General features: G+C 57.8%; 1 protein-coding gene across 3 annotated transcripts; it reads right to left on the reverse strand.

Moving 5' to 3' along the window:
* Window positions 1–674: 674 nt before the first annotated feature.
* On the reverse strand, window positions 675–11,896 carry NINJ1 (ninjurin 1). 3 transcript variants are annotated; one of them, XM_055427488.2, is made up of 5 exons: window positions 11,710–11,856; window positions 11,121–11,373; window positions 3,382–3,607; window positions 2,404–2,562; window positions 675–1,268 (listed from the first exon to the last, which is right to left on the reverse strand). In XM_055427488.2, exons 3-5 carry the CDS (start codon window positions 3,572–3,574, stop codon window positions 1,180–1,182), a joined length of 441 nt encoding a protein of 146 aa, XP_055283463.2. In that variant the 5' UTR covers window positions 3,575–3,607; window positions 11,121–11,373; window positions 11,710–11,856; the 3' UTR covers window positions 675–1,179. The 3 variants fall into 3 exon arrangements, with proteins under 3 accessions (XP_055283463.2, XP_088694272.1, XP_055283461.1); XM_088838146.1 differs by lacking the exon at window positions 11,121–11,373 and having other exon boundaries at window positions 11,710–11,896; XM_055427486.2 differs by lacking the exon at window positions 11,121–11,373 and having other exon boundaries at window positions 2,404–2,566; window positions 11,710–11,893.
* Between the last annotated feature and the right edge of the window lie 761 nt (window positions 11,897–12,657).

Genomic DNA, 12,657 nt, shown 5'->3' on the forward strand with positions numbered 1-12,657 from the left:
AGGGTCATCTGAATGTCTGTTGGAGCTGCCCAAGGCTCAGAGTGGAGAGGGCAAAAGAAGTGATGGGGGAGGGGCCTTGGAAGTTCCTGGGGGCTGCATCCCCTCCCCGGGCTCCAGTTGCTTGGAGGGAGTTCTCAGGTATCCCACCTGGAGAGGCCCAGGCGAGGGCATTGCAGACTTGAGATGAGGGAATGGGGACATCAAAGGTCAGAAAGGAGATGACAAGGGGGCTGAGAGTGAGAACTCAGGCCCTAGTGGTCACAGGGTGGACTGAGGGAGCTGGGGGTCCCAGCCAGGTGAGAGGTGGCTCCGTCAGCCCCCAGAGACAGCACCTGGCCCTCACTGGTGTCTCTGCAGGGTCAAGGCTGGCTTGGCATCAGCCCCACTCTTCTTGATCCAGTACTGTGGGTATAGAAGGGAGCTAGTTGGGCATGTAAACTGCAGGAAATGTGGGGGTCCTGGAACTTTTCACGAGGGTCTGGTCAGGGGTCATCAAGCTGACTGCCCTGAGGACATGCATGTGCGGGTGATGTCGGGAGACGCCAACAAAGGCTGCTCCTCCCATAGACCTCAGGCTTGGAGGGAGGGAGAGAGGAGGGCTGTATAGGCTGGGGGCTCTGAGGGGCACGGTGCAGCACCCAGGTCTGGGTGGCAGGGAGGGTGGTGCTGGGAGCCACAAGAGGAGAAGAATCAGCTTTATTGGTTACTTATAGATAGAAAAGTTGGGGCTCAGATCCCCAAGGAGGGGCTAAAGCCCTGCCCAGTTACTGCTGGTGGAAGGTGTGAGGTCTGAATCAGTGGCCATGGTAGGGGGCCCACAGGGTCACTGATGGTCTATAGTCCTGGGTCAGGAAGTGCAGAGGTCACAGGTCATCCAGGGCGGGCAGCGCACAAGGCCAGGATGCTGCTGCACTGGCAGAGGGCAGGCATCGCCTCGTCTTTCTGGAAACGTCCCGTGATGGGGCCAGCCCCTTGACACCAGCCTTGGGCCTGCTGCATGTCCACGGCAGCGATGACCCTTGTTGAGGGCTCACCAGTTCCATCCTCTGGGCCTGGCTACTCCATGCTCCAGGAGGAGGAGCAGCTGAGGACGGGGCAGGCCCTGTGTGGCCAGAGTGGCCTGAGCGCGTGTGGCTTATCTGGATGCAGTCCAGCGGGGCCAGCCTGGGCTCCGGCGGTTCAGGGGAATCCCATGTGCAGGAGGACGGGCCTCAGGGGTGAGGCGCCCCTGTATTTAGGTGGCTGTGGCAGGCACGATCCAGGGGCACCTGCAGAGAAGCGAGAGGAGAGGCATGGAGTCACCAAGGCCCGAGGAGCCTCCAGCTCTGTTCCGATGACCCTGCCTCAGTGTGGTGTCTGCTAACCAGCCCATAAATGTCGGGGCCACTCTGACTTCAGAGTCTGCCCAATTCTGACCTGGGAGAGCCACAGGGTCCCCCTGTGGGACACTGTCAGGGTTTAAAAGCCTGGCCCCGCATGCTCTGACAGGGCACCTCCGAGAGCAGGGACTGGTAGATGGACATGTGCCGTGGGGTCATGTGCCTAGGTCTCCGCACTAGGCTGATGCTTGGGGAGACTCAAGACTGTGTTTGGGGCACACAGCAGGTGATTAATAAGTGGCCCGGTTGTCATGCGATGAGTGAGGGAGCAGGCTGGCTTCCAGAGGATTCCAAGGGGGAAAGACTGAACAACAACCTGGGGCCAGCAGCCGGGCAGTGAATCAATGCCAGGTGGGGCCAATAGTGATGGCGGGGGCAAGTGGAAGCCAGATACTCACAATGGGGCCACACAAAGGCCCTGCTCCCAGCATCTTGCTTCATTGTCCACTTGGTCAATCTGGAAGGTTTCCTCCTATGTCCCTGACACACAGGTATATGCTGTGTAGAGACAGTCTCCTGTCCACTCTGCTGTGGTAGCAGATGAACATTTGTCTATGGCACCTGCCTCGCCTCTGTGGCAGGCCTGAGGACTGCTGGGTCCAGGGCCCTATGGACCTGTGTTGTGTGACCATGGCCAGGACACATGCCAGACCTGCCAGCCTTCTGTATCTGTCCTCGTGACAATCCGGGTTGCCTGCATCTGAGCCCCTACAACCTCCCTATAGGAGGGGCTTGTTGAGTGTGTTACGAGGCTCACTTGACTTCCTTGTGGCTTCTGCTCACAACTGGGGTCACCTTGGGCAGGCACTGGATCTCTCTGAGCAAGGACAGTAGGCTGAGTATGGTGTAGGGGTGCACATGCCCAGGGGCGCCCACCCTGCAAGGCCCAGGCAAGGACAGATGCAGTCACAGGAGGTCTGCACAAAAGACCCTGTGTTTCCCATGCTGAGTCAGCAGCCCAGTGGGGTAAGTGGGTGGGTTCATGGCGGAATAAGCCCTGCTGGGTATGGCCCTGCCAGCTTACCTGAGCCCCTACTGCCGGGGTGCCGTGTCCATGGTGGGCTTCTGGACACCAAAGGCAGTGATGAAGATGTTGACCACGACGATGATGAAGACCAGACCAGTGGCCAGGTTGTTGAGGAAGTCCAGCTTGGCATGCTTGGCAGGGTTGTTGAGGTCATACCTAACTGTGAGAGGGAGCAGGCACTGCCCAGGGCTGTGAGATATCATGAGGCCCTCTTCTGCCCACCCCCCCCAGAGAGAGACATGCCTGCTTTAACGCACTGCCAAAAATGGGGCCTGGCCCAGGCAGTCTGCTATCTCTGGCTTGACTGGTGCAGCCCTTCTTGCTCTGTGAAAATAAACTCAGAGGGGCCTGGCACCTCGTCACGAAGTGGAAGGCGTGGAGGCCCGAGGCCCAGGCTTGCATTCTAAGGCACTATGTACTGCACACACATAAGCAAGCACCATTCTGAGCACTGGCACGTGATAATCAAGCCATTCCCACACATACCCAAGACTGTCCTTGCGCCCACTTTCTAGGCAAGGAAACAGAGGCCCAAGAGGTCACGTAACCTGCCTGAGGTCACACAGCCAGGCGGAGGTGGAGGGGAGCCCAAACTCTTGCTGCTTCTACACCTGACCCTCACCTGGGGGGCAGAACCATCACCGGTCCCTATAGACCACCTAAGGACTAGCGTGTACATAGTAGGCACCCAATACATCTCAACTCTTCGTATGGTTATAATGTTTTCCTGTGTCCTCAGCTTGGGTGAGTGGAAGGATAGAGACATGAGGGGCCCTCTGGGGGCCACAGTGGGAGCTGTTAATACATTTTGGACCACCTGGCCTAGTGAGGCAGGCTGGGGCTCCCGTGTGGCTCATGAGGGCCTGCAAAATGTTATGACCCATCCCAGAGTGTGTGCAGGCAGAATCAGCTGACTGTAGGGCAGGGGTAGCCCAGGGCCCTCCCACTGCTGCAGCCCCCTGCCCAGGCACGCACCAAGGAAGATGAGCAGCACGCCCACAGCAATCTGCAGCACGAGGGAGATGGAGATGAGGACCACCAGGGGGATGAAGAAGGCGAAGCCACTGCCCTGGTCAATGACAGCCTTCAGCTGGGAGGCGTTGGCCATCAGCAGTGCGATGTCCAGCATGCTCTCAGCTGCGCTCTTCTTGTTGGCATAATGGTTCATGTTGATGGGCTGGTTCCTGCCCCAGCGGCTAGGCTGCAGGGAGCGGGGTGGTCAGGCCAGGCTCTGCAGCAGGGGACTGTAGGCCCGGGCCCACCCTGGTGTCCCCTACTTTGAGCCTGGTCTCCTTCTCAGGTACTGGCAAGAAGGTGGGGGTAGATCAGGTCAGCAGATGAAGCTCAAAAGGGATGTGCTGATTAACAGAATAGGCCCAGAGAAGAGACTGTACAGCCCTGAAAGACCCACCCTAGGAATCAAGTCCTGGAAGAGAAAGGAAACAAAACACAACCTCAGCGCACACTCTGGTTTTAGACAGGAAAATGCTGCCAACCATCTGCCTGCCATGGGTGGGGCCGTCTGGCAGCCTCCCTGTGTGCCCCTGCCCGCCCTTCCCTCCAGGAGGTGACTGGTGCCAGGGAAGTGACGTGACAGCAGCTGGATCCCAGATTTCCACACACTTGCCCACATATGAAATAAGCCTTCCTAGGATGGCGGATCCACCCAGGCCATCTCTCAGCTGTGCGGGCACACAGCAGGTGCTCAAGAGATGCCTCAGTATTCTAACCTACAGCTAAACTTAGTTTCTTCCTTCCTTTTTTATTAAAAACAATTTTAAAGCACTTTACTGAGTGAGACATGACTGACACGCAAAAAGCTGCACATAATAAACACGAATATCCTGAGGAGTCTGGAGCTAAAAGTGCACCGTGACACATCACCGCACCCAGGCCGGCACAGGTACCCCTCCAGAGCCTCCTCCTGACCCGTTATGACCAGTATCTGTGATAAGAAACACGAGCTCACCCTTAGAGTGCCCTACTGGTCAGGACGTGTGGCGCTCTAGAGCTTATCCTGCTTTCATGTTTGTGTTGATAAAATGCAAACACAAGTTTGGACACCTCCTCCCTCACTTCTGCCTGAGAACATCCCCAGTCCTCAAGGCCAGGCCCCTGTCACTCCCAAGTGCCTCAAGGCCCCACCCAGAGCCGACTCTCTGCAGGCTAGGTTCTCTCCAGGGGCAGGAGCAGGGAGGGGAGTTAGGCAGAAGAAGGCTGCCCTCAGAAGCTGGAGTCCAGGCCACAAAGACCCCTCCCGAGAGAGCCTGGAGTTTGCCTCTCGGGGCGGCTGTTTCACTTGCAGGCAACTCTAAGCCGCCTGGCCTCTGGTAGCCAGCCCATCCGCCCTCTTCAAGCTGCCCCTGGCCAGGCCCCTCCCCAACCTCCGAGAACCAACCTGCACCCCTCAGCCCTGGCTGCTGGTCCACGGGCCTCCCTGAGCCTAGGCCTCCTGGGGCCATCCAGGAGATCTTATTTCTAGACTCATGAAAGATGCAGGGATGGGAGGTGGGGTTCTGGGGAGGGCAAACTTCTACTTTCTGCAGCTGGAGAAAGCATGGAGATTACAGAACTATATATATCATGGAAATTACAGAATTACAGAAATACAGAAGTTTTACAGAAGTAAAACTACTTTTACATTATATCTTCTTCTTTAAATTGGAGTATAACTGCTTTACAATACGTCCCCTCCCTCTTGAACCTTCCTCCCAACCTCCCCACCCACCCCTCTAGGTCATCAGTACACTGTATCTTTTAAAGTTTAAATTTAATCTAGAATAACAGGCCCAGGAGGGAGGGCATGGGAACAGATACTCCCGTGTCCTGTGTTCCCTCAGTATCAGTTCTTAAGCAGCAAATCCCCTTGGTTTAAAATTCTAGACCCAAGAGCTTGCTGGGAAAGCCTTCTCTGTCCAACCCAGTGCCCCGGCCCTGCTTTCCGGGAAATTCCATGTGCAGCCTCCTTCTTTCTTCAAGTGGGATCTCTCCTTTGACTCTCCATGCCAGGCCTACAACTGCACTCACAGCTGGGTGGGCCACCCCCCCAAGGCCAAGAATACCCAGGGCACACTACTCCTCCCCAGGGTCTGTGCCCTGCCTCAAAAGCACCCAGGCTGTCTCCTGGCTCTGCTCTTGCGGAGTGGTCCTGCTGTCCATGCTCCATCATGTATGTGCTCCACGGGGTGCAGGCATCCTGCAGGCCCTGGCCTGCTGTCCATGTGCCCCGAAGTTTCATAAACCAGGAACACCAAAACGTCTTCCCTTGAGGCCACCCCAGGACTCATCCCAATCACCAATCCCAGAGAAAAAGCCAGGTGCGGGTCTTCCAAGAAGCTTCCACCTTCTGGGGGCAGGGGAGCTATACATACACAAATAAACACATTCATGAGCATATACACATATACATGCCATACACATGCATCTATACACACATACACAGAAGCACAATACATATACATGTGTAAGTACACACTAGCATGTATACATGGTACACATGCACAAACACGTGTAGATATATGTACACACATACACACAATATACATGTATGTATGCATTAACAAACACACACGGCTAACTGTGGAGGTTTCTGGGCAGGAGGGAGAATCCCTCTTTTACTTTGAACTCTCTTGAACTGTATAAATATTTCACGCCTATGCAACCACGCATGCATTCAAATACACAATGCCATCAGCAGCAGCAGTGCCCCCAGCACAGGGAGCCTGTGCTCCACTGTCCTCCACCTTGGGTGCCCAGGGCACAGCCTCGCATCCTATTCACCCTTCAGCTCGGTGCCTTCCTCCAGGGAGTCCCTGTCTTCACAACCATTTACTGCGGGTAAACTGAAGCCGTATGGGGAGGAAACTTGTCCAAAGTCAATAGGAAGTGAAGGCTGCACTGGGATTTGAACCCAGGTCCCAGGGCTCAGAAGCTCTGAGAGCTGATACCACAGCTCCTTCTGGTCTCCTCTGGTCCTGAAGAGCAGGGCTGGGGTCAGGGTCACCTGTGAGGCTGAATCCTCAGGAGTCCCCAGCCCCCTCTGTGGTTGAGCGCCCTAGGTGGGCAACAGGGCCATGGAGCAAACATGCCAGGAGGTTCTGGGGAGTCTGGTCACTGTTTCAGGGCCCCTAGTAGCAAGCAAGGGCCTCAGCCCATATATCCTGCCTGGCCAGGACATTTCCTGCCCTCATTCCTGCCCATCTGCTTCCTATTCAACCCATGCAGTGATAAGGAGCACTGGCCAGAGGCTGCAGGCCAGACGGCTGGTGGGGAGGGGGCTCTGGTCAAGCCCTAGCTGACTACAGGCTTGCAGCGTAGCCTCGACAACATGTTCCCTTCACTGGGCTTCAGTTTTCCCATCTGTGCACCCCAGGCCACAGTCTGGGAGTTCTACCACCCACCAAGTACACTAACAGTGAGAAAGAAAGAGCAGTTCTCCCATTCTACAGAGAGCAAGACTAAAGCTCAAGGGGGCTTACTCAGGGCCACCGTGAGGGAGAGGCAGATCAGAACGTGAACCCAGCTCATCCACCGTTAAGCTAAGGGCCACCCAGCACATGGCACAGCCTCATGCCCACAATGGGGAGGGGGCCCAGGAAGCTTTATGTGGTAGGGCCTTGGGTGGGCGGTGGATTTCAGGGTTGATTCATTTCCCTCATGCCTGACCTTGGTACCCCAGGCCTTCTAGGGAGGGGCTCTGAGCTGTGGGGAGAGCTCTGGGCCAGAGAGGTGACCACTGTAAGGTGAATCCCAGGGAAGGTGCTATCCTGAGGAGGTCACCCAAGTTGGGGGGAAGTCAGAGCCCATCGTGCACAGGTGTGGAGCTTCACCTCCCTGCCCAGCTGCCAGGAGCCATGCTTGGGGCCCTCCTACTGAGACCTCTGCCCATGACTTGGGCAGTGCAGGGAGCAAACGCCCAGTTTAATGTGTCCCTGGGGCCAAAAGGAATTCGCTGAAACCCCAGTGGCATCTCAGAAGCTGAGTGACCTCAGGGCTGCCTTTTTTATTTTCTTTTTTCTAAAAGCCAGGAAGGAGCCTGCAGGGAAGGAGCTGGTTTTGGCAGGGGTGCCCACAAGGCTGGCTCCTTGAGCCTACTCTCTGTGGACAGAGTGCCTCATCCCAGTCATTTGTACACAGGCAGCTCGCAGGGACCCAGGCCACCTGGCCCAGGGTCACACTGCACTGAAAAACCTCAGCTTGGACAGGGAGGCAAGTTGGAACGGAAGCAAGATTCAAAACAGGTCTGCGGTACTCAGAGTACCCAGTTTCAACACAGCGCATCCTCCAGTTCACCCTGGGCTTGGAGAGGCTGCCCATGGCCTCCAGCTGGCCCCACGGGGTCTGGCCCATCCTCAGCCTCTTGCCAGTACACCCTCTGCTTCCTTGGGAGATGAGGGCAGGCCAGGGCCATGGCCAGCTGAATCTCTGCAGGACTTCAAGGTTTGGGCTATGGACTTCCTCTAACCCTGCCTGCCCCCAATTCTGCCACTGACTCCAAATCCCAGGTACAAGCATGGAACAAGATGCCTACATGGGAATTTCCACTCCTCTTCCCAGAGCCCAATTTCACTTCTAAAGGATAAGAAACCAAGGCCCTCATAGACCCAAAATCTATGAGGCTCACCAGCTGCTCTGGGAAGAGGTGGGATGTGGATGTGGGCCTTCCCTTTATCATCTCCACATCCTGCCACAGACCAGCAGAGTGACTGGTCTGTGCTCAGTTTCCTCAGCTATAAAATGGGCAGGCAGGCATATAACGGGGAGTGAATGAAGCGCTCAGAAGCCTAGTGGCTGGTTAGAGCACAGCTGGGGCAGGGCAGGGCTGGATGTTCCTCTTCCTCTACACCCAGCCTCACGGCTTTGAAAGGCTGCCTCCCAAATGAACTGTGACAATTTGTAATTAAATCTATTGTGAAAGTCCATAACAAGGAAGAGAGAGGACTAGCCCCAGTAACTGCATGAGCTGAGTGAAGCCCAGCTCCAGATGCTGGCCATGGCAGCCACTCCTGCAGAGGGCCCCTCCCCTTGGGCTCAGTGGGCAACAGTGGAAGTGGGGGCTCTGGAGTCCTCATTTCTGGGCTGGGACCAGAGAACTGGCCAAGCAGGATCTGCTGGGGCTGAGTAGGATCTGTCTGATCCATCAGTGTGGGGCATAAGCCGCTACTGTGCCCACTGCCTGGGCTCAGCGTGAAGGCACCCACCCCAGGTCACACCAGCTCACTCCTGCACTGTCACCACACCATCTGTGCCCAGCCAGCCTCGGGAGGGCTCTTGCTCCATGTCTGAGTTCCTGGCAGGAAGTTTCCCGGGGTGGGGGTGGGAGGTCCTCGCAGCAGCTGAGCGGGATTGGGCAGTCCTGCTTCCCGTGGGCTCACCACTGACCAGGAGTGACCGTGCGGCCACGTCAGGGTTGCCTTTTGGAACGTGGCCAAGACCCCGCCAGCCTCGGGATCTGCCAGGAGAGCAGAAAGGAGAAAAAGAGCAAACTTGGAACTTCCCTGGTGATCCCGTGATTAAGACTCCAGAATTCCAAGGCAGGGGGCACAGGCTCAATCCCTGACTGGGAAACTAAAATTCTACATGCCAGCTCAGCAAGGCCAAAAAAAGAGTTTAAGAGAAAAAGAGCAAACCTCTCCCAGCAGCTAAGGCTATGCAAGCAACCCTCCTTCCCAGGACTTGGTTTCCAAGCCCAAATGTTGCCCTACGAGCCTCACTGCGCCCTGTCCTGCCACCGCCCTGCTGTGTCCTCCGCTGGCTATAGCCCCAGAGTCTGCTGCAGTGTCCAAGGCAGCTGCCCCCTCAGATAAACCCTGGGCATGGCCACATTTATTTTCACAATATAACGAATACTTCTTATTTCTTCTGCTGCCATCCAAAAATGAGTTAATTGACTAAAGACACCAACTCACTCCAGCAGGGGCCCTGAGCATACTGGCCTTGCATGGAGGCCACAGGGGTAGGCAGCACGTGGAGGGGACATCTGGGGCGTGATTCTTCCCCACTCTACAGAAAAGGAAACTGAGGTTCAGAGAGAGCCGGTACTTGCCCAAGGCCATGCAGCAGGGCATCTTGAGACCGATGGGGGCTCTGGGCTTGGGCTCCCAGTCAGTCCTCCGGCAGCCAGGGACATTGTGGTGACTCAGCCCACACATCCTGCTGTCTGGGGGCTCTTGCTCAAGTGGGGACATATCTGAAGATCCTGGGATTTTCCCCTCCTCCCAGCAAGCCTTTCTACCCCTCCTCAAGCAGAACCTTGGGACTCAGATTCAGGCAGGAGCCACTGGGAGGGAAGGCTGTGGAAGACCCAGGTGAGGTGCAGGGGGAGGGCCATGCCTATGGTGGGGTAGGGGGAGAGCGGATTGTGCTTGGGAGAAGGTGTTGCCCTTCCTAAACCCTGCAGGGATGTCATCTTTGAAAGAGGATCTAGTTTGGCAGGCAGGAATGTTAATACTATGTGTCCAGTTTACCCCAGCACTTCACACACATTAGCCCATTTAGTCCTCACCACAAGCCTCTGAGGGCTTCCCTGATGGCTCAGACAGTAAAGGATCTGCCTGCAGTGCAGGAGATGCGGGTTCAGTCCTTGGGTCGGGAAGATCCCCTGGAGAAGGGAATGGTCACCCACTCCAGTATTCTTGCCTGGAGAATCCCAAGGACAGAGGAGCCTGGCGGGCTACAGTCCAAGGGGCTGCAAAGAGTCAGACATGACTGAGTGACTGACACTTTTACTTTCTTTCACAACCCTCTGTTGGAGGTGCTGCTCTCACCCCCTTTCACAAATAAGAAACAGAGTGATGTGCCTAAGAGCACAGCGAGGCAGGTCCTGAGGGTGGAAAGCGGCAGGCAGAGGCTGGAGAGAGAGCAGTGTTGGGTGGGTCTGGACCCCAGGCTGGATGAGCAGAGCAGCCGCCAGTCCTGACTTTCTCTCCCAGAGCCTCCTTGCCTGTGACAGTAGCCCCCTGGAAGAATGTGTCCACTCTCACATGAACGTCCAGAGCCTCCATGGCCTCCGCAGCTGGCAAGATCTGACCTCCTATACCCAGCCCCGATGTACTTGGTGATCCAGCCCCTGGGCCCTTCTCCCCTGGTTCTTCCTGCCTGGGATGCCCTTCCACACAAACTCATAGCCCAGGGCTCAGTGCCAATGTTCCCACTGGTCAGGAAGTCTTCCCACCCGCCTGTGTGTTCAGCACTCTGGCCATGGCTTCTCTGTCAGGACTGGTCTCAGCCCTCAGACTGAGTGGAACAGGGCTGTAGCACCCGCAACTGGTCCCAAAGCCAATGGCAGTGACCCCTGAGTACAGGGATCCCTGCCTGCTAAGGGACTGTTCCCCAGGCCAGGGCCTTGCTTGCCCCCAATGTTTGCCCTCCCCCCGCTAAATACGGCCTGTTACTACCGCATCACCTAGGACAGGTCACCCACACCTGAGCAGGGTCAGTCTTGGCCTTAGTCTGGTGTACGTGGCTGAGAGGCCACTGTCCCTGCCCCCATCCTCAGGGGGTCAGAAACTGAAAGAATGTCCAATGTCAACAAGTTACCAAAGGGTGGTGCTCAGGACTGCGCCACAAACAGAGGCCCTGGGCAAGTGCTGGTCCTGGGCAAGGCCGGTTACGAACCGCTACTCTGGCCCTGCTCCGACAGTGGGACAGGACCCCAGGGTGGGAGGGTACTGGATCTAAATGGGACCACTGCCAGGGCCTGCCCCCATGCTCACAGCGCTCCAAGGCCAGCAGGGCGGGCTGAGGCACAAGAACTCGCGGGTTGAGAGAGGGAGGAGGCCACAGCGGCCCTAAGTTTCCCATCAGGGCATGCACAAGACTGTGCGGTCGCTGTGGACACCGTGAGTGACGTAACTGTCTGCCCGCTGCTGGCCTGGAGCCCAGATCCTAGGTCGGGATCCGTTCCGCGCCTAGTCCCGGCGCGCAGCGAACCGGAGCAGAGGCAGAGCTGAAGCGCTGTGTGAGAGCCTAGAAGGCAGGGGCCGAGGAAAGCGGCGTGAAGGTGGCGCCCAGGCCCCAGGGCTGCGCAGCTCCGTGTGGGCGCTACCTGCCCCGGGCCACATACGGCAGCCTGCCAACCGCCCGCGCCCCAGCCCAACCTTCCAGAGTGGCTTGAGCCCCGGGTCATCTCTGGGCTCCCCGCGACCACGCTGGCGAGGGGGCGGGACGCAGGGGGCACGGCGACCACCCCGACCCTCACTACGGTCGGCGCCCGTAGGTGCCTGGGAGCCGTGGACGCAGGGCTCAGAGAGGGCGGGCGTCGGACAAGGTCGCACAGCGGCACGGATGGAGGGGGTTGCTTACCGAGGCGTCTGGGGATACGGGCGAGCTCGGGCGCAGGTCGCCGTTGAGCTCGTACTCTTCGGGGCGCGAGTCCATGGTGAGGCACTGGGTCAGCTTTGCTCCGGGTCTCAGCTTGGCCCGCGCCCCAGCCGAGCACACAGACCCCGCTGCGGGCCCGCCCACGGCCCGCCTTCCTCCGGGGCGGCGCGCGCAGCCGCCCTCAGACTCCGCCCCCAAACCCTGGCGGAGGCCGGGGGCGGGGCTTAGGCTACCGGGGGCGGGGCTTAGGCTACCCGGGGCTCGCCCCGCGTGGACCGCTATGGCAGGGGCAACCGGCGGTGAATTTCGGTTCTGTTAGGTCCCCGACCTCTCGTGTTCGTGGTAACGCACGTCGCCTTCTGTGTTCCTGTCGTGGACACTTTTAATCCATAAAACGAGGGCAAGAACCGGCGTTTCCCTGGCCGCTTCGCTAACCGCCATGAAAGCTTAGCGGCTGCTGCCGCGGGTGTGGTTTTTTTTCCCGGATGACGCTCACCCCCGGGGCCCCGGTGCAGCTCTCGCCGACACATCGCTCGCTCGCCCCGCACACGAAACCTGCGAGTCGCCTGGGTCTCACAGCCTCTGAACTTTGGCCTTCTCTAGGAAAAGAGGACGTGAAGGCCTCCCACCCACTCAGGAGGGGGCAGACAGCGGATCACCGCAACTTGGGCCCGCTTTGTGCCTGCCGCCCTTCATGGAGCAGCCTCTGTGTCTTCAGGCAGGGCCCCTTGTTTGGGGTGGCACCTTGTCTGTGCCGGTGCCAGCCGCTAGGGGTGGCAAAAGCATGTTGGTTCCTCCAGCCCTTGACTCTTTCAGCCCTTGTTTTCCGGGACGCAGGCCTCTCCCAGAAGCCAGGCGGGTACAGAGGCCAAGCATTATCTCCCCGGCCTGGTAGGCGAAGGTCTGGGTCTCTGTGTTCTTCCCTGACCC

This window comes from Moschus berezovskii, chromosome 7 (genome assembly GCF_049115385.1).
Source record: "Moschus berezovskii isolate FMDL1 chromosome 7, NW_MosBer_1.0, whole genome shotgun sequence".
Taxonomy (NCBI): Eukaryota; Metazoa; Chordata; class Mammalia; order Artiodactyla; family Moschidae; genus Moschus; species Moschus berezovskii.